Below are 24,364 nucleotides of genomic sequence, written 5' to 3'. Positions count from 1 at the left end.
TGCCAGGAAGGGTTGCAGGTATTGAATGCATGCATATTTTTTTATATATATGCCTACGCACTTGTATGCAAGATGTTGGTCATGTGAACTTTATCTGATGAGAGTTAATTTTTATTCTTACGATTTGATATTCTGTATATTTATACAAACACATATATAAATATATACAAATACACATCTATGTAAAACATGTAGTATTTCTTTCTTCTCCATCTCTGCTTGGGATTCATGTAATCATTTTTAGAGTAGCGATTTTTACAAAACACAGGCTAAACAGAGAATAGGAGAAGGACAAGGAGCAGTGCCCTTTTGAAATATTACGAGTTTTACATTCAGATCTTATGTTGTGGTCTTAAATCTCCTTACAGATGGAGACTTTACAGACCACACCAGAAAAAAGAAAGCGACGTCGAAGAATATGGGAAGCCTACTCTGTAAACTTCGGTGGCCAGTTCATAAAGAAAAGGTAAGATTTCTGTTTATTCACTGACAAAGCCTGTATTTTTCTTGACTTGTTACCATACAAACATCACCTGATAAAAAACACATCATAAAAATGCTTTACACAATCAAAATGGACAAAACAAACCACATGATGCATTTTTCATATAAGAAATAGACTAGCTGAAGGCATTATTTACCAGCTTGTTCAGCTATACTGAAGAACTAATTCCATAGCTATTATACAAAGACAGAATGAAAAGTAAAAAACTCTGTGCACAGGATGGTAGACTTGGACAGCAGTCTTGATTTTTACCCCTTCTATGGCAGTTACCTTAATAAATACCCACATCCCATGCTTCAGTTTTAGATTTTTAGTGTTTCACAAAGATGGATGTCATTTCATACTGGGGAGACCAAAGTACAACCATGTAAAATGACATGCTCAACTTCACCTAAAAAGCCAGTCTCGCCATCAGACTGTGCTAGAACTTCCCTCTTGCAGAGTACGCTATCAATAACTTTCCAAGCTGCTCACTGCACTGTTCAGTCCAGATCAAAACCAGCAGAGGACAGTGAATAAATGTGAGAATTCAAGTATGTCACTGACAAATGCAACTAACAATTAAGTACATATCACAAAGCAAAACACGTGCATCTGCAGGTTCTGTCCCTCATTGATGGGGGCAAGAGGAAGTTACACTGGTTTTGCCAAATTTTACCTTATATTAGTACAGCCCCCCCGCCCCGCCCTACATTCTTTGTTATCAACCCTTGTTTGCATTTAGATTATTTTAGCTGGTTTGGTTTAAGTGAATTTAAAAGTTTTAAATATTTACAGATATGTACAAATCTCTCTTCTAAATTTAGAGTTACACAACCATTCTGTAACCGCGGCACAGTTCAATCTTAGTTAAGTTTCGTTTTTTAAATACAATTCTTCTGAGAAATGCAATCGACTTACAAAGGATGACAAATTCTACAGTTTTCTGACTTAGAATCATGTGGAATTTTATTTTAAAAGATGTCTTGACTGCTTGATTGTCCATCTGTCCAGCAATAAAAATGAAGAGAGAGCATTAGGGCTGCTGCAGTAAATAATTTCTCAAGTAGCATTCCTGTCTACTTGAGGGAGAAATAACTGGCTTGGTAGGTTAGCAGAAATGGATGCGGGGGTAAAACAGGTCAGCAAAATTGTGACTAGATCATATTGACTCAAAAGTATTTGTATTGGCACGTGTAAACAGGAATGCAGTCTGTGACAGGCATGACAGCAGATGCTGGCATTGTTGAGGCCTTAATTGTAGCACTGTGTCCAGTCTCGGGTGCTGCGGTTCAAAAAAGATGTGAATGATTTTGAGACAACACAGGGAGAAGAAATAAGCATCTTGAGAGGTTTAAAAATGTGACACACAAGGAAGGATTGAAATGAAGTGGAATTGCTTAGCCTGTAAGTAAAAAAAAATTAGGGGAGACGTATTTCTTAAGATATGCAACACTGAGAGATGAGAGGCAAAACTGTTCACATCCATTACAGTTAAACTTCAGTAGCGGGGAGCTTTTATTTTAACCAGTGTTCCAGGTTCCTCAATGCGAGCCGGACCAGGGAACTTACCTGGCTGAAAATCAGCAATTTTGAAAGTAGTTTCACAACAGCTTAAATCACCCTAAATCGAGTCTGCCACAGACCCCACCTCCTCCGTTATGCCAACGTTGGTACTCACATACCCTGAGCGGGACAAAAACCAGGTATCCTTGGTAGGATCAGCCCTGTTCAGAGGGTTCGGGCACTCACTACCTGCACAACCGGCGAGGGCGTGACTGACCCATCAAAGCAACCAGCTCTCCAACTGCCCTTGAGCTCATTTCCTAAAAAAATTACTGTACCTCAGAGGGTTTTGGTCATATCAACACAGGAGGACTGCTGCTCATCTGAGTAAATTTTTTTTTTTCTGTCAGAAATACAGGGGAAACAGTGGATAGTATTTTCAAACATAATAATCATATTAACACCATTAGTTGTATTTTTTTTGAAAAAAAAACCAAAACAAACCAACCAGCAAACAACAATCCATCAAGTAAATAAGTTTAAAACAAGATTCATGTATGATATTTAAGAGTACTATTTACAAGCACTCGTTGTGCTGGCCCCTATACATATAAATACACTTGGGGCGGGGGGGGAAGGGGCAAACCGATTCAGACAACGATCATACACTGGCTAAAGAAACCCAGGGGTAAGAGGTGCAGGGCTGCGGAAACCCTCTCACCGAGAAGCCGCTGCTTCCCGGCTCCGCTCACGGTGCAACCAAGGCAGCCGCGGGCCGTGCCCGAGGCGGTTCGGTGCCTCCGGCGGCCCCTGGCACAGCCAGGCCGGCCCCGGGCCCCGGGGGGAGGCCCCTCCCGCCCGCGGCCCTCCCCGGGAAGGGGGCTCCGGGCCCCGCGAAGAGGGCCCGGCGCGGCGGGACGGGACGGGACGGGGACTTTACCTCAGCATTAGCAGCGTTTTACCTCAGCACTACCGGGATTTTTACCTCAGCCGAGGGGCCTCGCTCTGGCGGCGGCCGGCGCTCGTCCGCCTGCCCCACGGCCCGCAGCGGGACGAGAAGGGCGATGGCGGCGATGGCGGCGATGGCGGCGATGGCGGCGATGGCGATGGCGGCGGCGGCGATGGCGGCGATGGCGGCGGCGATGGCGGCGATGGCGAGCCGCTCGCTGCCGCGCACCGCCCCGGCCCGGCCGGCACCGCCTCCTCCCCCGGCAGCGCTCCCCTTTCCCGGCTGTCCCGGCGGCGGCGGCGGGCGCCAATGAGGCGGCGCGTCCCGGCGGCAGGCTCCAGTGGGCGGGCGCGGGGGGCGGGCCGCGGGCCGGGGGGCGGTGGCAGCAGGCTCGGTTGTGAGTGAGTGAGTGTGTGTGAGTGAGTGCCATGGCCGGAGCCCGCTGAGAGTGACAATAGGAGCGAGCCGGAGCGCGACCCCGACGCCCACCGGGACCCCCCCTCTCACCTGAGCCAGCCGCCGGCGGAAGAGGCCTTCCCTGCCCGCGCAGCACCGCCGCGCCGCCCGCCCGGCCTGCCCCCCCCGGCCGCCCGCACCGCGCCCGCCGCTCCCCCTCGGCTCGGCCCGCACTCGGCTCCCCCCGCGGCCCCCCCCGCCCCCCCGCCGCCTCCTCAGGGCCCCTCCGCAGGGCTCCGCCGGGAATGTGAGTGAGGCAGCAGCCATCGCAGGCAGGGGGCCGCGCCGAGTGCATGGGACTGAGCGGAGCCCGAGCAGCCGCCCGCTCCTGAACCCGCCGCCAACGCCGCCCTGCGCTGGGGAGGCCGCCAACGCCGCCGAGGCCTACAGGCTCCTGCGCCGCCGCCGCCGCCGCCGCCGCGGCAGGGACCGAGCCCGGCGCGTACCACACTCGGGCCGCCGCCGCCAGGCATCGGCCGCGCTCCGCCAAGCCCGGCTCAGGCCGCCGCCGCCTCCCTCCCGTCTCCGGCTTCTCTACCAGGAGGGTCAAGGTAACTCCATCCCTCCGGCCCTCCGCGGGGGAGCGGCGAGGCGGCGGCGGCGGCGGTGCGGGGAGGAGGCGCGGGCGGGCCCGGGCGGCGGGGAGGAGGCGCGGGGGGCTGCGGGGAGGACATGTTCCAGCTGCGGTGCTCCGCGGCTCCCTTCTGCAAATGACAGCCGAGAGCAGCAGGCGGGAGGCGGCTAATTACACCTCTGCTTCCCCGGGCGCGGAGCGAGCCCCTGGCTCCCCTCCCCGCTGATATCCGTCGGTATTTCCACGTCCGCTCGCCTCTCCGTGCATCGCACCCCCTCCCCCCCGGGGACCAGCGCATCTGATGTGCGTGGCTTCGTATTTACCCAAATACTTCGGGGAATAAAATAAGATCCCCCGCTGAAAGGGACAAGAAGCGGTGGCTGGGTTTGCAGCTTTCCCACTCGCACACAATAAATAATCTCGGGCTTCCCCCCCCCCCCCCCCCCCGCTCGTTGAAACTGTGTTTCACTGCGATAGCGTATTCAGGGGAGCGAGTGTTCATTTGGAGAGATGAAAAAAAGATCAGTGTTTACTGTAAGGTTGTTAGGCTGGATGTAGTCTTGTTGAATTAGAATTAGATTTTAATAATTTATAAAGCAGGTTAGGGAAACTGTTACTAAATTTACAGCAGAGAAGTGTCAGTAAAGCTTCTTGCTGACACAATGATCCTGCAGTTTAAGTGATCTACTTTAGTCCCTGTCCGTTATTATTTTTTTTTTTTTTTGCTAATTTAATTTTGAGAGAGCGTGCAAACATTTCTGCAGACGTGGTTACACTTTAATGATGCACGTGATGAGGAGGTGAATCTTTTTGGTGAGATGAAATAGGGCCAACCAGTTCAGGTTTTAAGAATATATTTTTGCTGATACTTCCAGAATTTGGTTTATGTAACAGGTAACTTTGTGTTTGCGTGTTTTTTGGCGGACTGTTGAAATCTTAGAAGTGGGTTGCTAAAGTACAGGCCATTCTATTTTAGTTTATCTGACTTTTTTTATTTATTCATCTTGGCTGGGGCCTGAATGCCCTGGTGATGGTGGCATTTTTTTTTTCCCCAGATGATAAACAAGACCAGTTTAAGGTACAGGTTCATGTTGCTGACAGAATATTATATTTAGAAAGCGCAAGTTGGTAGTGAAAGAATACCTCAGGAGAAATCAAAAAGATGGAATAAGGTTCTTTCATTATCGTAATGCCAGCTGCACAGTTCTGCTTCTGGGTGCTGCACATGCTTCCTTGAAGAAGCTATGGAGTTTATACTTCCATTTTTGATAGATTTAGTGCGCGTATATGTCATTTTGCATTACATAGTCCTTATCTTTTGGAACTTGTTTACACTGTTGCAATAAATCATACTTTCTAAAGCTTTTCTTGCAAAAGGCAAACCCAAATAATGTCTGTTTCAATTGATTTAATAATTTATGAAGCATACCAGTAACGAAATATTTTAATAAAATAAGTACTCGAAAGTGTTCTCTATATTGTGGAATCAACTTCTTTTAGCGTACGAGTCACTTTGGTAATTGAAGTCAACAGACATTGAGGATGAGTAATGCTTTCCAAGGACATGTTCTAAGACCCTGATCCTGCAAATGCTTATGCCGATGCTTAACTTTGCACGAGTGCGTAGCCTTACTGAAATCATCAGAGCTGCTCTTGTTAATGATCGTGTTGTTAATGCAGACAGCTCTGTTCATTTCAGTAGAGGTGCACATGCTGGCGAAGTTAACTCTGCACAGGGCCGCTTGAAATATGTAGGCCTAAATTCCTCCTGTCTCGTTTCCCTTAAGTGTTACTCATTTATTTCACCAAGATGTGATTGGGCCTTTTTAACAGGCAGGACAAGACTGGTAAATACAATAGCTGGATGGATTAATTCCCTGTTTAAATGTTTCCTTTTGGAATTTCTTAGTAGTATGGGATCAGCTACAGGAGTACTACCAAGGCAAGTTTTATAGGAAGAAGCAATGCTTATTTCTTAGAGCAGCTGATAGAGTTGGGAAACAAACAAACTTTTGCTTGCAGAAACCTTTTTTGGCTCTCTGCCTCTCCCTGCAAACCTTGTCTGGCTTATGCCCTTAGAACAGTTATGGCTACTACACTGCTGTTCTTACAGAAATGCCAGAACGTGGAATAACTATGGGTGAAGATACTCACAAGAAAATAACTGAGCACTTCTAAAATGGAGAAAAAAAGAAGTAATATGTAAAATTTGTCAGTGTTAGTGAAATTGTGAAGCATAGCAGTACTTTTTGCTACGCTTTCTTAAATGCCTGTAAGATCTTGTAGGCAGGTGTGGCAAATAAACTGAATTTTTCTTCTGTCCTATTTTTTTTGTCCTATGCATATCGATGACTAATGCCCCCCAAAATTTGTATCTCTTTGTGTACCCATTCTTTAGCGTGCATGGTCCCTTGCAGAATGAGTTGAAATTACTTTGTCCCAAAGAATATATAGTTTACATACGTATATAGGCTACAATCCTATGTCAAGTCTACAGGTGTATGAACTTCTGTTGACGTAATGATGTTAACATTAGGTCTGAATTTTTCCTGTTGCAGGATTTTTGGCAAATGGGAGACACAGATAAAAAAGTGAGCGAGGAGAATTATCACACTGTTCCATTAAGTTTATTCCATAAAATTTGTATGTATGTTGGTGGGTTAGCTCTCTTAACAGGCTGTCTGGGTGAGTTGTCAGCAGGAGAGTGGTGCAGAAAGAAGAGGATTTTTTAAAAAATTTAGTTTAATCTTTACCCATTTCATCAGTTTGGAATATGTTTGTAACATTTGTTTTCCTTCAGTAGGGATATGTCCTCAGCACCAACTACTCCTCCATCAGTGGATAAAGTAGACGGATTTTCTCGGAAGTCCGTCAGAAAAGCCAGACAGAAGAGGTCACAAAGCTCCTCCCAGTTTAGGTCTCAGGGCAAGCCTATCGAGTTAACTCCACTGCCTCTGCTAAAAGGTAAGATCAAGAATGATTTTTAATAAATAGAACAATTTCACTCTACAGCCAACTTCTAAACTCAAAGTATTCTGTTGCCAGAAATCGCAGGGAAACTTTGCCAGCAATGAGAAATGTTTCATGCCAGAAATGTATGTATTTAAGCTCTACAAAATATTTTATCTGTGACTTGAGGGTGTGGTAATTGTTTGCAATACTTTTGAAACTTTTAAATGCTAATGTTAACCCGTACCATGACTTGAATTTTCAGGGCACTCAGACTATCTGTGAGTACTTTAGTTTGTGAATCCTCAGCAGTTGACGTAAATGAACGATACTTTTGGTAAGGGTAAATTGACTTGTGAGCAGAGGGAAATGGGTTTTTAGTATCTTTTTCCTTGACGTGTGGGTCTGCAACCTGTGACGGTGCCAAATGCAGCCCACAGGCATATTTTGAATGCCCTACAGCAAGGTATTAGTGGGGAGATGGGACCCCCTCTCATACCGTTTGTGAATGGCTAGGTCCCAGCTCCTGGCTTCTGCTGGGTTTTGAAATCAAGAGGTCCCATGAGCTGTAGCCTCCCAAGAGGAAAGATGCTGCCAGTCAGGTCTTAGGCAAGACACTACTGTTTTGAGAGCCTGCGTATCCCAGCTCCGGCTGAGTTTCTGCTGGCAGATTTAACCTCTAATTTGGGAAAGAAAATTATGATCCAGCATACTGCTCTTGAAAGGATGCCAATATCTCTGTAATATCTTGAATGCTTCCCCTAAATCCCAGTTGCCGCTGAATTTCAGTACAAATCCAGGGGCCAAAAGCACCTCTCAGAATTACATCTGTCTGGTGAGGAAGTGGGAATCGCCTTTCAAAAATGTTTCTTTTACACTGAATTCTCAAATGGTTTATTTAGTTTGGTGGATTTTTTCCATTGCTATTCTTCTTTTCTGTTATAAGTAGTGAAAATAAGCATGGTGCTGATAATTCTGGAAAATAGCAAGATTAATAGGTGTAATATTATGTCTGTCCTGTTTTTGCTTTGTGGGCAAGTGTATTTCCCACATTCCCTCCTCTACCTGTTTGACAAATTTGTTAATCAGAGTATTGAAATATGTAATAAATATGTAATTACACTTGGGTTTAGTTCTTAACCCCACTTCTTTATAAGAGAGAAGTTGCAAAAAAAACCCTAACCAAACCAGCCCCCCGCAAAAAACTCACACCTTAGTGTGTGTCTTTTAATTAAGTAGAATTCTAGGATTAGTTCTATGGAGTTGCCATTAAAATATTTGGGACTTCTTTCTGTGGGATACCTGTAAGAATGCGCGAATGGCCATACTGGGTCAAAAGGAAGGTCCATCTAGCCCCACTGCATTGTGCCTGACAGGGACCGCCTTGGAAGCACAGAGGAGCGCAGGAGTGGGAGACCTGGAGCGATGCTGTACCAGAATGCTCCCCGCCCCCAGCATTTCTCAATTTAGGGTCTGTTAGTGCCAGTGGATTGGACTTTGTAGTCTGTAGTGAGCATTATTTTATATAAATTTTTCTTGTTGTTCTGTGACAGTATGATAAAGAAACAAATGCTCCTTTAAAATAATTTTAAAGCTCAGTTTTATACTTTTGCAGGTCATTTTTGATACGCAGGTCATTTCCTTTGAAAATACTAGTTGCTACACTTTATAAGGTGAATGGAGTTTTATCCTTTGGCTTAAATGGCTAGATTACTGGAAAACATTGAGATTTGTATAAATGAAGAAATTGATGTTACAATTATTTCATTCTATTGCATTTATTCCCCATTCAGGGAATAAACTAGGCATGTGCACAAGCATAAGAAAAACGCCTTTGTCTGAGGACCTGATCTTGCAGAAACATAGGCATATGCAGGTGCTTAATTTGACTACTGTAGCTGGTCCTGTGGATTGAGATATAAAACTGTAATAAGATAAAAGAAACAGATGGGGAGCAGAGAGTGTTGGTGAGACATTTATGATTAGTGTCATAATGAGTTACAGCGGTCCAGCTTCAAATTAAGAATCTGATCCTGTGAGTTAGTTTTCCTTCTTTGACTTAATGCGGATTCCCAGAGGCACGGGGATCTACCTGCGTAGATTAATTTCCAGGATTTGGGCCTAACAATCTATCTGAAACAGGAGTGGTGTTGGTCCCTGCTGAAGGGACACTGGCAGTTAAAAATCATGCTACTGTTCAGAAATATTCTTGACCTACGTTAATATTTGTAACATTCAGGATTATTACACCTGAAAGAAGTGAGGAAACGATTGTCTCCTGCATTTTTCATACTTTTCTTGGCCAATTGCCTGAAAGTCCTAATTTTTTAAACTCTTAGGTTTACACTTCAAAGAAGTGACTAGTCCTATTACTTCAGTCCCGTAACCATATGATTTCCAATTTTATACTTATTGTTTGGGTCTTTCAAACCAAAGCAGAGAAGAGATTTAAGCAAAATACCTTTCCAAAGTCTCAGAAATATGACATCAGTTTGGAGATCTACAGTTGCTAACTTTATTTAAACTTCTTGTTTTGGGTAAATTTCAAGTTTGATTAAACCTCTTCAGAAATATTTCAGTACAGGAAATTTTTAGAGGACAGACCTCAAATTCAACCTTAGACGTATTTCATACTCACGATGGAGGGGCTTTGCTGACAAAAACATAGATGCTATGCTTCCTTCTTTTTTTTTTTTTTTTTTTTTTTATAACTACATTGCATGTTGATATTTGCAGGCTGCCTTCTCTCAAACAGCACTTCTATGGACTTTGGTATCTTCTTTGATTACAAGAATCACATATGCGGAAAACGAGATAAATGCTTAGTCCATTCTTTGCAAGTTTTTATACTATGCCTGTCACCATAATGATTTGAGCACCTTCCAGTAGTGTATTAAGTGACGTGACTACACATCTGTCACATCTTATCTGCTCTCATTCCTTTCCCTGGGGGCAGAGGCACATATAGTGAAATGGCTTATTTTGGTAGTGGTTTAATGCAGTCTGTTGCCTTCTGTGAACATACATGCCTGTATTGCAAAAACAGATAGATAAGTCAGTGGTGGTGGTGTTCATTTGGTAACAAAAATGTTTTGGGAAAGAAAAATGGATGAGACAGTATGTTTTGATGCTATGTACAAATCTGAAGCATAACCTGCGATGTAGGAAATGCAATAAAAAGAACTGGAATTTTCAGTATTGCTTATTCCTGAAAAAAAAGTATAGAGAAATTAAGTTGTTACTGTTGTCGTTTTGTTTTGTTTTGTTTTCCTGATTGACAGAAGTGTGTGTATTGTATTTTTTGTAAACAAACATTTAATGTATTTAGAAAATAAGATGTGCCTTCTGAGGTTCTGTTGGGCTGAGTTTAGGCTTTCAAAAGTCACAAGCCAAGAAGCTGCTCTGTCTGCAGTGAAGACTTAACTTTTCTGATAACGTAATTATATTTTTATTTATTGCCTTGTGACTAAATCTAATTTGGAGTTATCTCTTTTTAATATGACTAATGTCCAATTAAAACCAGCCTTTTCTCCTTTGTTTCACGTGTAGACTAATGGGAGGAGAAGTGCATATGGGAGTTGTCTTGCATTTTCAATATGTGTACTCTTACATATGTTTCAGTCTCACATGGAGTTTTTAATGTTTGCATGCTCTTGCCTGGAGTATCTTGCAGTGCATTATGGCTTTTGATTTTGGCTTCACTTTTAGAGAGGCTGTTGGTATCACCAAGGGTGGCAGGTCCCCTAGATAACTGGTTTGTGGCTGAGCAGTCCTGGTGAAGGGGCCTTTTCTGGGAACGAGTGCTTCTACCTCTGTGCCTTAGTCAAACCCAGCCCAAGTTTGTTAACCAAATTTGTGGCATGCCTCAAATCATGCTTGTTCTGTAGAGGAACATAGTGTTGTGTGTGCATTGGATAGGTGTATTATTTTTTGCAGGGTTATTTTACTTTCATTTTGCATAGATAGTCTTTTTTACTTAGAATTCTCTAAAGATAGACGGGCAGGAGTGCAGTGTTAGAAAGCAATTGGTTGGAAAAAAGTATATTGTAGTACTGGACACATGAAAACGGAGCAATTTCAGTATTGCCTGTAAAAGGGGAAGGGGGAGTTAATTTGTGTTTCTGCCAGTATCTGCAATGGTAGGGGAGCGTCCAGAGGATGAAGACATACATATAGATGACTAAAAAGATCATATGCCTTATGAATACATGTTTAGCATCTTGAGAAATTGGACAGAAAACTTGCATGTAATTCACAGTATTCTTCTCATCCCCCTCGCCCTCATTAAAAATATGTGTTAGGTAAAGCAAACCATCCAAAAGTAAGACTGTTGAATTTTAAATCAATGTGTCCCATTTTTGTAATTTCAAGGTGTGCCTATTTTTTCCTATCATCCTCCCACATTTTCCAGTGATCTAATATAATTAGTGTAGTTTACTTTCAGGTTTTCTAAAACTATCGTATATTTTTGTTGAAAACAGCTCAAAGTATGATTTCTATTTTTAGATAATTTTTCTTCATTAAAATAGGCACTCAGAACAGAAGTTCTCTGTCAACAATACCAATTGCTTTGCTACCTCAATATTATGAAATTTATTGAGCTTCTAATACATTTATCAGGTAGTTTCCATGGCATTAAAGAATTGCTGTAGTGGCAACAAAAGAGCATTGCATAGTCAAAAAGGGAAAATATCTTTTCACTTGCTGTTTGCTTTTGATCTTTATATTATTTCCGTATAGTTGAGATTTTATTATACGTTTTTCTTATGAATCCTATCTATAGGTCAAACGCTGGATTTCCTGAATAGTAAAAAAATCCTACCAACTCCAAAAGACTCTTGACTAAGTGAGAACTGCAAGATGTGCACCTCCTTTTTCAAATACAATTACTTTTGATATTTTTTTAAAATCTCCTTTATTGTAAAAAAAGTCTGGCTTTTTCAGACTTACGGATACCGCCTTCAGAACTGTACATGTGGGAAATAGTTATGATTTGAGTTGCAGAAGAAGAAAGATACAGCTTCTATTTTCTGTTGACTTCCATGGGGGTTGGCTGCTTGTCTTTTCTGTGCTGTTCTCCATTTGTGAAATTTGGAATGTTTTACAGACATCAATAAACTGTTAATTGTATACCTGAGCTAAATACTTTCTCCTAATTTATAAACAGGAATTTAGCTTATGACTATTCAAAGTAAAATTTTGCTTTATTTCCATAATTGAAAATAGATCCCAGGACTCCTAATTCATTGTGTGGAAGAAATGCTGGAACTTGGTTTCTGCTGTACATAATCAATGGTGAATCAAGCGTCAGTCTGGAACTACTTTTAGGAATTTTGTGCCCATTCTGGTTGCAATAAATCTGGACATAATGGGCCATCTCTGTGTAAGATTAGGGAACAGGGCCACAGTCCCAAAAGAGAGAGGACTTAGCCTATTTATTATTTTTTCTTAAGATGTATGAGGTTCTTGTAATATGTAATTAATTTCTTCACTTTCTCTTGTGCTCTTGGCAGTTGTTTTTTGAATATATACTTAACTTTCTTTTTAATTTTTTCAACATCTGGTGGTTGTAGAATAATTCTTACCAATAATCTTAAAAGTTTCTGGTTGTTTCTAAAAAGTATTTGTTGGATGGTGTTTAGAAAGGGCCATATACTAATTATATTCTGTCTTTTTGAATTTTTCTTCGCTTGTTATTGTCTCCCACATTTGGAATGTAGAGAACAGGCATGTGTAGAAATGCTGACTTGAAGTTAAGATCATAGTAGAAGAATATGTCCTTATCTTAACAGTGTATTAGTGAAACTGCAGTTGGTGAGAAATTCTGTCAGCTTAACCCTGATCTTCTAATGTTTCCGTTCAGTTGTCTTTATTTATTTCGAAGTCTCTTTAGGTCTGGCAATTTGGTGGGTTTTTGTTTGGGGCGTGTGTGTGTTTTGTTTTGTTTTTTTAACTTGAAGCCTTCAGTGTAATTGTTTTACTTTTGGAATTTCTCAGTCTGCCTTCTGAAACGTTAAGTGATAATCGTTCCCACCTCTTCCTTTTTTTTTTTTCTTTTCTTTTTTTTTTTTAATTTATTTTTAAAGTGAAGTAACTTGTAATCACTCTGTAAAATGTATTTCTGTACTATTCACAAGATTGAGTCTGAAATTTTCATAATTTTCTGCAGGAACGTTTAGACTTTACCATCATGAGAAACTTTTGTTTTCAGTCTGCATTTGTACAGATGTCTCTATAATATGTTTCCCAGTATTATTTATTTCTCTAATAATATTACAATTTTCTTTTCTGTGTCCAAGTGTAACCCTATGGGTTTGTAATAGAACCTCCCGTTTCTGTAATAAGTACCTCCTTTATATTCCTTTCCCAAAGTACCTTTCTTTGACAAATGTAAGTTCTGGTTTAGCCGTGCAATTATTTCTATGTAGTATACGTGATTGCTGAAGTATAGTGCTGCCTTTGTAATTGATTATGATATGGAGCTTTGCTGTTGTGAAAGGTACATTTTCCATATCTCTGGAATTAATGTGCGTATTTATAAAACCTGTGTTTGTGTATATTAAATGTGTAGAATATATACCTGTGTATATAAATAAGTTGTATATATATTTAATGTCATATATAAAGTTTAGGATTTGAGCTTATTTAATTTTGTGTTTTGTTTTTAAAATTCAATACTTATAATGGGATACTGCTACTGTTCATTGGTAGAGCTTCATAGTAAGGAAGCAGTCCCTTCACGTTCATCCGTTGTAAGCTACTGCCTGCCTGAGAGAAGAGCACTTTCATTTATGCTTTCTGGGGAGTGGGAGGAGGACAGAAGACAATTTTTAGATTCAGGGTAGCTTCCTTTCACCTACATTTTTTTTTTCATTCAAGTTATTACTCTTCTTTGGCTCAATGAGGCAAAAATCCTTAGGAGGACTCACAGTTCAGTGAGTTTTGGTACGGTTGGGCATTTATGGATTAGCGGTGGGACCGTGTAATCTTGGTAACTGGCTAAATCACAAATATCCGCAAATGGGCACACGTTACTTCATCAAAGGTTAAGGAAAATCTGTTAGAAAAATACTAGAGTCTTCTTTCAGAAGGCTATGGCAGGGCTTATCTTAGTTAAAAGCTCGCTGGTTGCCAAGTGTCAGTCTCCATTGCAGGTGCAGTTGCATGGGGGTGTTTTCTGGTGGCAAAGCTTCTTCGAGAAGTTCCCAGGCATACACCACAGTGCGCTGCCCCTCCAAGTGCCCGTGGGGCCACCATGTAAACCGGACTGTTAAAAACATTTCGCCTCTTAATTTTAGTGATGTGCTTGATCTTGTGTCCTCTCAAACGGTTAATTCAGCAGAACTGAAATAGTGCTGAACTTTTACGTAGGGTGGGTAGCTTCTGTGGTGTGGTTTTCTTCTTAAAAAAAAAAAGTAAAAAAAATTGCTGCAGCTACAGTCTGAGGATCTTTATCAAGTGTTTTCAAAAGATGAAGCAGCTGTCCAAAGAACCAGTGTAAAATACTTTTGTGCCCTTAGTTGTTGCACTTGATTGAAAAAATTGTCTGTTTTGAACAAAGTCTTGAAGTTGAGCTATAGGGGAATCGGTTTTGATCAGGAGTAATAATGATTTACAATAATGGAAGGTTTTTCACCAGTAGGTTTTTCTAATCGATAGTGATGTGTGTATAATTTTGAAAATGTATATATTCTTGCATTTGTTTAATATAACAATATTTTTTCAATCTCCTGTAGAAAGTTTATTTTTCAAGTCACAGTATGTCTGATGCTAACTCTGTTACATTGAGTTGTATTGCTTGAAAACAAAGTATGTAATGTAGTGATTTTATTTTAAAACACATTTTATTTTTTTATTAATGCATTTTTATTTAAAAGGGTCATTATTTTGCATTTATGCCCTTTATTAATTTGTACCGCTATTTTTTCCTTTCTGATCTGTAGGACAGGTTCTTAACCGTGATATTTTCCTTGCATGTAAACTGCATGGTCCTTCCCCTAGCATCTGCAAGAGTCTGGGGCAGAGAAGGAACACAGTGTAACAGAGTTGATGTACCTGGTTAAATGGGTAGAAGGCGAGAAAGTGAAAGGGATCCTTTCTGGGTAGCTTCCTAAAAGAGAAGATAGAATAGTAGATTGCTGTAAAGTCTGTTGAACATTGTTGGACATATTGCTAGCTCTTCTGTAACAGTAGCTTCTTGTGTTCCCTGATCTGAAGAGCTTGTTCTAATAACTTAATGTTGGACTTCAGAACTGACCAAGTTATAAGAGAGGTGGAGGAAAGCAGTTTGTTATTCTGATTATAAAAGTTTGTGCATAATTAGGGTTTTTTTTTGAAGATTTTTATGAATTTAAAAAGATGTATCTGCTGCAGAACATCAATTGCAGTCTTAGCTTTCCTTACTTGATGTGTATTTTGCAGAAGCTGAAGTAAATCATCAGTGGTATCTCAGGGATGATGAATAAATGCAGATAACTGTGTGTACCCAGTGGTAAAAGTATTAATTTTAGGACTTGACCCCCCACTTGGAGATAATGGTTAAGTATTCAGATACAGTAATTTTTATTCAGAAAAATCAGATACCTTCATGAAGAAAAAGGTTAAGCCGGAATTGTATGTTGACTGGAGAAGTACTTTACAGTCAGATTTTGATTAAGACAATTAAATAAATGTAACTTGCATAGTTATCCATTTTATGCTTTTTATTGTGAATAGTGGCTAGGTATAAATGTAGTTTGTATAATGGGAGAGAAGCGTTTCTTTAGGTATTCTTTTATCATAAGGTTAAGAAGAGCTATCATTAGAATTGTTATTTTTAATGGGTTTCTAACTCTTTTTGAGAAGCGTAAAAAAAGAATGTCTAGTGTCATTAAGCAGAAATAACTCTGTTTTGTGTTGGTTGTGGTCTGTGGTTTTCTGTGGGATTCCTGGAAGATTTTCAGGAAGTTTTAGGGATACACTGTGTGAGATCTCTTTATTTTTTCACCATGCTTGTGTATCTACCTGATCTGAGCTGGCCTTTTGTGGCTTGGGATTTCTGTGCCTCTTTGCAGTGTCATTAATTTAATTTAATATTATTGTGACTTTCTTGGCTTCTTTTTTGTGCGTGCTTGTACCAAACTTGAATTTTCAAGTTTTAAAATGCAGGTGGCAGTAAATTGGTTTGTTGCTTTCAAGGTTTTGAATATATTGTCATATGGATTACGCTGTAAAGGAAGATTACTGCAAGGTAAATTTCTCATATTACAAATTGTTATTGGGGATAGTCAGAAACTGAGGAAAGGATGATTCCAGACTTTGGAGGAATTAAATATTCTGATTCTTCTTTTATGTTACCCAATAGGATGTAATGCGAATGCATAAACTTCCATTAGTTTTCTTTGCCAGTTTAGCTCATGTGCTCTCCGCTTTCGCATTGCAACAGCAGGGCATAGATGTTATATGCAGATCGTTTCTAAATAAGAAAGTATCTAGTTAAGGTGTTTTCTGACTTAAGTTTTGAACAGTTAACCTTGTGTGTTTATAGAGAATGTATTTTCCCCTTTATGTGGAAACAAAAGTGCAAAAGATGGTGATTACAGCTGAGACAGTACTTGAATCACTGTAGAGAACATGACTTATTTGTTGGATATTGTCAGTGTTACCAAAGGGGAATAAATTTGGCAGCTTGTTATCTTTGGTGCTTTCAAATAAAATTCTTGGGATAGCTTTTTGAAGAAGTTGAGGTGGTACTGTGTTACTAGTCATCTTTGTTCTCCTTCACTGTCCTTTATTCCAGCCAGACCATACTTCTTTCTTCTTTGGTTGTTCTTTATCACTGCCTTCCTTACTCGCACTTTCTACTTCTTCCTGTAACCTCTGACGGATACAATTCACTTACTTTTCCACAAGAGGGTGATAAAACTCACTGGTACATATAAAAATAAGCACCCCAGGTGGAGTGGGTTGCAGAGCTTATTGAAAATCTCAATATAATAAAATTAACTATATTTATAAAGAAAAAAAAAATTGTCAGTTCATCTTCCTAGGCTCCATCAGTGTGTTACAGTAGTTGTTTGTCTGTACTTCTGGAGGCAAGACTAGACCTGTCAGGATGGAGATCCACCCTGTGAAGAGCATGCCAGCTCCATCCTGCCTCTGTTGCAGTAATTAGACCTTATTGCAAGACAGTCTTCCCTTTCTGTTATTCATGCAATAATTTTCCTTGTCCTTTCTCCTCCACGCACCCTCTTGATTTTTTTTTTTTTTCTTTTTTCCCCCCCTTCTGTTTATTACGAGCTGAAGTGGAACCTCCTTCCCCACCAATGCTAAGAAACTACAGTGGCTGAAATTTCTACTCGTCTTTTAAAAGTGCAAAAAGGGTGAAAAGGCAAGGCAAAGAGAGGGAGAAAATAGCCACCACTGTGATTTGCCTCTAATAGAGGATCTTAGTAGAAATCTGTATCTGCTTTTGGCAAAACCTAGACGTAACAGGTATTTTACGCAAGATTAAAAGCCACTCTAGTTTCTCTTTTTAGGACTAGAAAGGGTGATGGAGAGAAGTGGTTATTAGTCCTGAGAAGAGTAGCTCTAGAATTGTCTGTCTTAAGTGATGGAGATTGTGGCTGAAGTTCTGGCACCTGGGTTTGGCTCTTGGAAAAGCGGTGCAATTGTCTCGGGGTATGTTGGATGGCAAAGGCACGGGAGCAGACCTACTAGGTATGTGGGGGAGGGCTGGGATGCACTTTGAGGAAGAGGCAGCGTATGAAGGTGGTTGTTAGCCTATAGTTTGGATATCATAAACTCAAAAAAAAAGTGTCAGTTGCTGTAAACTGCTTTAGAGTATCACCTGAGCTGCCAGATTAAATCTCGTTAGCCACAAGTAAGAAGAACTATAGCGAGTCCATTAGTATTAATGAGGAAATGGGATCCATACTGTGGGTTAGGCATAAGCTAAGCAGTGAAAAGCCTCCTGGAAAAATTCTAGACACTTCGTTGTGATGAGTCAAAAGGAGTCCTGGCAAGGAAGGAGAAAGGAACAAAATGCTTGAGGTGATGTTTACGCCATCCTTCCATTAACTGTGAAATTTCAGGTCACGGAGTGAAAATTCTCACTCTTCCTTAATTTCAGGAAAAACAAATAAATGCCCCAAATAATAAACAAAAAAGATGCAGTCTGTTAAGAAGAACACAGCCACAGAGTCAGTGATCTTAATATTTTGTCTCCCTCTAATAGTAGGAAATTCCAAAGGCGGGAGAAATGTCTTGAATTTCCCAGGAAAAGTCTGTTCCTCTTCTTTCAGTGTCCTCCTCCACATCCATTCAACAAACAGCATTTGGAGTACCTTGCTTCTTGGGCAAGAAGGGCCAAGTTTAAGGTTTGGTTCAGGTATCTCTAAATCTCAAGTGGGACAGATTCTTCCAACTAACACACTTGAGGAGGACATCCCCACCTCAAAGCAGTCTTTCTACAAAAGAAAAAAGAGACCCCACAAACCCCAAATCGTTGTTAGAACTTCTGTATATGCTTCTGAGCTGGTTCTGAGGGATTGTAAGGGAATTGGAGAGTAAGAGTATTTTTCTTAAGTCTTCAGGGTATTCTCCTGAAGGAATGCCATAGTATCTAGAAACGGAAGTAAGTGACCAGAAGCAGGTTTTGAAGTATGTCTAAGCAAGTTTCTTTTATTTCTTGCTTGGTAAGAAACAGTCATTCCTGTTGCAGAAACATTCTTAATCAAGGATTTTGCAGAGAGGAGGACTAACATGCCCTTCAGAATAGATTCTGAGGTGACCCCATTTGACATGAGTGCATTGTTGGTCTCCCCTTGTTTTGCACAGTTGATCCTAGTGTGAACAGGCATTGCACCACAGCAAAAATTCATTTGAGAGCCAACATCTTCAAAGTTATTTCACTTGTGGTGAAGTGTGCCAAAACTTCATGGTCAATAAAAAGCAAATGGTTTGGAAATGAACGTATTTTCATGTTTATTTGGTTTTGGGTAAGTATTACACTTCTGGATTAAAAACCCCTGATATTTCAAATACAATGCAAAAGCTCTATGACAATACATAATATGCAATAATAAAAGACAGACTGTTCTTTCATTACAGTCGGTCTTTTTAGATAAAGCATTCAGTACTTGATAATATTTTTGCCCTTGTAGTTTTAAATCTTGAGCAACAGCACCTATCTCACGCCCAGAGCTGCAGCAAAGATCGTTGAATACAGTGCCCACCCGCGTGTGCGTTTCGTTTCGGGAGAAGAGTCAAATGGGTGGAAGGGAAGTAATTCAGCCTTGCCCCCACCCCGTTCCTGGATTCAGTGGCTAGATAGACAGTGCCTCCCCCTCTTTTGAGCTCGTGCCGCATTTGTGGTTAATGCAGTTTTTCTGCATTGTTGTTTCCCAGGTTTCTTGTCCATATTGAATATCTATATTTGGGATTATTTTTCCCACATGTATTAGTTGGTGTTTTTCCAAGCTGAATTTCACTTTGTTTTCTGGCCATGTAAGGAATTTGCTTAGGTTCCTTTGTATTATTTCTGACTTTACTGCTATTCAAAGTTGCCTATTTAATATCCTCAGAAGATGTTATCTATATGCTATTTTAATCGTATAGATCATTAAGGAAGTTATTAATGTCTGGACTAAATTGATTCTTATATCTCACTGGCATTTCTTTCCAGTTGCATACTTTGAGATTTTTATCCTTTTATTTCTAGACTTTTCAGTAGCACTGTGTTTCTCTGCCTCTCCTACCCCAAAAAATTGCAAATGGATACAAACGTAGGACTTCTGGGGAAAACAGAAGTGTGATTCATGGTGGAATGGAGTAAACTTTGTGAATCCGACCACAATCAAAATTTAAGCTGTATTATAATCATTGCATATATATCTTCACATTGATTTCAATATGCTGTCTTTGTACTTTAATTTGTACAGTAGTAGTTCTTAAATGATAAATTATTAAGTAAATATTTTCCTAGTGGAATGTGCTTTCTATTTTTGTATATCATCTTGAGAACAGAATGTGATTCCTTTCTGTAGGGTCAGCTCTTTGAAATACTTGCCTGTGTTTGTTCTAACTTCATAATCTATAATCCTCAATATGTGTTTAATCCACTTTATCTTCTACAGAACTACATCTCTGGAATAGGGAAGAATATAGTATGATAGATAGAATTTAAGGGTATGAAGTTTGGGAAGATTAAGTCAATTTCTGATGTCACTATTGATAGGCTTTGGCAAATACCAGAGGGAAGAAATGACTAGTTAAGGAAATTAAATACTACTCATATTTTCATTCCTATAGAATGAACAAATAATAAGTAACAAAGAAGTTTTACAGTATTTCGTATCTGGAAATGTGATAAAATTGAAGATGGAATTCACCACCTGGCTAATCTTAACCATCTCTTATAGTGTTAAGGGAAAGGAATGGATTTATTTTCTTCTGATTCTTTATGGTTATTATGGGAAGTCAAATTGAACTTAAAAATGTTTACCTTCCTATGTATGACTGCGATAAAAATCAGAGTGCGTTTCTTAGCACTGACCACTTGAGATTGTGTGGATACGTTAATCTGGAACAAGTTTAGCCATGGATTCAAGGAAGGGTGTATGTGTGCATGCACGCGTGTGATTTGAAGTCTGTCTTTGGGAGAATGAGTGTGTTCTGGTATTGGTTAGTGGTGGTTTTGTGCAATCCTTAATAAAACCAGCACACCAGATTGTCAAAGAGCATCTGTTGTGATTGCTTCGTTAGAATAATCGAAGTGAAAAACTTGAAAAAATTACCTGTAGCCTACATGTATTACTAGGCAAAATGTGACCCTTTAACAAAGTTATTGGTGCTGTTGGGGGGTGTCTGTTTTGATGGACTATGCATTTTGCAAGTAGGAGAATAAAGGAAGACCAGTCATCAACAATCAGCTATCAAAATTTCAGAAGATTTTTTTAATTAACCCCAAACAAACTTTATTTAAAACAACTATTTTTTTTTTTCCTGTGTGAATTTCAGGTAGAGTATTTCGTTAGGTGAGTATTGAAGTGTTAGATGCAAATAGAGTTGACTTTTTTTTTCCCAAATGTTGCTGTTGCTTTTGTATGTTTTAGTAACTGAGAGCAATTGAAGATTGTTAAATAAAACAAGTTGTCAAAGGTCAGGTTTCTGTGTTTGTCTAATACTAAGGTATTAGGTACCATTTGTCAGGGGATGATGGATTTCTCATTTTGCCTAGTGACAATCTGATTTTACAAGGTCTTTGGGTTTGGGGGTGTGGTGGGGATAGTGATCATGTTAAATGACAAACTTGCACAGCACAGGTTTTTGTTAATGATGCCACACTACCTAGCAGGCCTGGGTTCAAACAGCACCAGTACTTTTTTTTTTTTTTTTTAAAAAAGTAGTTGGTGTTAAACACAAATATTCCTGATTTTGTGTTTTAGAAGAAGATGATCAGCCATGTTAAGTAAACCTGGCACATCAGTCCTTATGTTTGTTGTTCTTACAAATCATTAGGAACATGCATAACACTGATAACCCCACATTCTTATAATACTAAACAGAAGGAAAAAGTTAGTGTGGAATTTCAGCGTTCTACATTTGTAAAACTTCTGAGAATCCTTAGAGGAGATGTAAATTGCAGGGAAGCTTATTTACATGAGTAGAGATTTCCTTTATAGAAAAAAAAGATACCATGTAAAGCAGCATGGTCCTTGTTTGTTACTTGCCCTTAAAAATGATTCCATCTAATCCATTCCCTGGAAGGGATGGGAACTGGCTAACAGGGCAGCAAGTGAATCTGAGCACAGAAATGTCTATTACTGCACCTGCATATGCCACTGCGGTAGCATCCGTGGGGCTGCAAGGAGGAAGGGCCTGCAGAACTGACCTTCCACTGCTGACAGAACTTCATTTTATTTTTTCCAGTGAGGAAATAAGTGGGAATTTGCATTTTTTTCCTTTTAGACAACGAGAAGTTTTCTACCAGCTTCACTGCTTAACTTCATGTTGTGCTTTCTGTGCTGCCATACCATTTCCAGTAAAAGAGCAGTTGCATGGAGACAAAGAGGCTGCTGATTTAAGTCTCAATAGAGAAGTCTGTTAGGCTTCAACTGTGGGAGGATACTAAATGTAGCTAAGAGGTTGGCAGATGCTACCTGGACCAAAACTGCTTGAAAATATTAAGCAGCTGTTTAGTAGGTTTGCCTAAAAACCATTTAATGACTGGAAGAATTGCTGGGAAAAATATGATGGAGGAGTTTTGGTTTAAAAATTTACTTAGTGTCTGGATGTAAATTGCTGTTTGTGTTGAATAATAATTAAAAAAAAAAGTAGAGTTCAGCTACAAATATTTTGCTAGTGTTGATGTGAGGGGAAAAAAAATCCAACCCCAGCCCTTCTTTCTCTTCCCACCTGTCTTACAATTTTTTGGTAAATTATGTCAGTTTATGCAACATTTTGGCTTTCATTTTCAAAGGGAGCGATACTGTTTCTGATTATGTAAGTTAAGCTGAAAGCTGTGGAGTGTTGTCTTCTGAAGTTTTCAGAAAGCTCAGTATCTGCTGCTATTAATGTTTTTCTAAGCTATAACACTGTGAAAATTTACCTAAAGGGTTTATTTTGCGCTGCAGCCTTTGAGAGCACCAGACGGCGGCCAGAAGCGAGGTGGTGGGACTGGGCCTGAATTTCTGCCGGGTGCGTGCAGAGCTGCGTGTATGGCCCAGGAGGGGAAGCTTTCTTCATCCTGCGCCTTCCTCATCCCTGCACTGGCCTCCTCTGCAGGTTGGATCGTCCTGGGAGCTGCCCTGGTTTCTCACCTTGTTGCCAAGCCGGAGTGTAAATGCTCTTTAGCCATATCTTTTCTGACCTGTGAGATGCTGTGTGGGACGCGTGAAAAGAGCTACCCCAGCATTTTTGGTTTGTTTTTCCTTTTGGCAGGTGGAGAGGGGAGATAAAAAAGTTGTGTGAAGCTGTTGTGCTGTGTGACTAAACGCAGAGAAAAGGCCTAAGGAAGCCATTGCTCAGGACCAGGGTAGTTAATTTAAGCGGGGAGTATGAACTTATAATTCATTTCTAAGTGCGGTTCCCTTTATGAGCTGTTCCATGGGGAGAGTTGATTACAGGATCTCTGTGCTGGGTCATTAAATAGTTAACATCAATGGAGATATGCTTCAGAAGCCAAGATTTGCACACGTGTGGGTAGAAGCATTTCCAGTAGAACACATCTGATACTTAACCTGGAAAAAAGTCAAAAGAGGTGATTAATGTTTTGTACCTTTGGAATAGGTTTAATTTTGTGTGCCTAAAGCTTCCAGCAGGTGCTGTAGAAACTTTGGGGGGGGAGGGGGAATCTTTTCAGCATGTCCCGCCTGTACTTCTTCATATAGAGCCAGAAAATAATATTCAAATGAACAAGAATCTCTTGATTGTATCAAAATGGAAAATGCGGTTTTCCATGGCCTAATTATTCCAGAAATGGCTATTTCATTGTAGGCAAATTTAACTTTGCAGAAATCTCCTAGGTTTTGGTTATCTGAAAGAAAAAATAATTTTCTCTTTAAAATTGAGGCAAAGAAATAGGAAGAGGTTTTTCACAGAGCCTGTGTTGATCTCTTGGCTTACTAGTTCTACTTCTGATGGAAAGGGGTTTTCAGTTTTCATAAATACGTTCTTTGTCCTTTCCTTACTATTTTGTTTGTTACTACGCTATACAGTAATGTGGCTAAAATTTCTGTACACACAGTTTCATAAACTTTCAATTTTTCTTGTAGAAGTTCTAAAAGATTTCTGAAAGAGTGCACTTTCACCTATCTGAAATGGTTGCTTTAGAACTTCTCTGGTGGTCCCTTGCTGTTTGTCAGGGGTGGGTTTTGTGCCCTGGATCAGCCTTTTGCTTTGTCCACAAACACCAGCCCCAATTTGGCAGAGTTCTGAGACAGCAGAAGATAATTTTGTGTGTAACAGCTAGATAGGGTTATCGTAATTAAGAATGATCAGGCATTTTAGCATCTGTTATTAACCAGAGTGTGCGTGTGTCATCCTCAGAGAGCAAATGGGGATGATTTGTTTCCTCTTAGGTGTGACAGAGGCATCAGTGTTACTCCTCTTTGTGGCACTGGTAAGGTCAATACTAGGGTATATCATGGGGTCTGGGACTTGGCATACTTGAAGAAGCTATAGGAGAATAAGAGAGATACAGACCCATTAAATGATTGAAGACCTAGAGAAAATGCCTTATGCAATATAATTTAAAAACAAAACAAAACAAAAACCCAGCTGAATAGTTTATCAAAAAGCTTGAAAGCAGATACGGTCATAGTGTCTTATGGGGAGAAAATACTGGTCAAATACAAGAACTAATGCTGTTGGCTAAAGCCAGAAATTAGGCATGCGTTTTTAATAATGAGGAAAAATATGTGCTGGCAGGAATTACTTAAAATGATGTAAGATGCTCTGTTTGTGT

At 40.2% G+C, this 24,364-nt stretch overlaps 1 protein-coding gene across 4 annotated transcripts in view; it reads left to right on the top strand.

Moving 5' to 3' along the window:
* Positions 1 to 3,917: 3,917 nt before the first annotated feature.
* Positions 3,918 to 24,364, top strand: part of PPP2R5E (protein phosphatase 2 regulatory subunit B'epsilon) — a 75,495-nt gene continuing 55,048 nt past the window's right edge. For 3 of the 4 annotated variants that reach the window (XM_075713217.1, XM_075713213.1, XM_075713216.1), the window contains exons 1-2: positions 3,918 to 3,946; positions 6,770 to 6,933. In XM_075713217.1, coding sequence (XP_075569332.1) covers positions 6,777 to 6,933 — 157 coding nt within the window. In that variant the 5' untranslated portion in view covers positions 3,918 to 3,946; positions 6,770 to 6,776. The remainder of the gene's footprint in view (positions 3,947 to 6,769; positions 6,934 to 24,364) is intronic. The other variant, XM_075713214.1, reaches the window with a different exon arrangement.

Source organism: Pelecanus crispus, chromosome 6 (assembly GCF_030463565.1).
Source record: "Pelecanus crispus isolate bPelCri1 chromosome 6, bPelCri1.pri, whole genome shotgun sequence".
Taxonomy (NCBI): Eukaryota; Metazoa; Chordata; class Aves; order Pelecaniformes; family Pelecanidae; genus Pelecanus; species Pelecanus crispus.
This window is presented reverse-complemented; position numbering and strand designations above follow the sequence as displayed.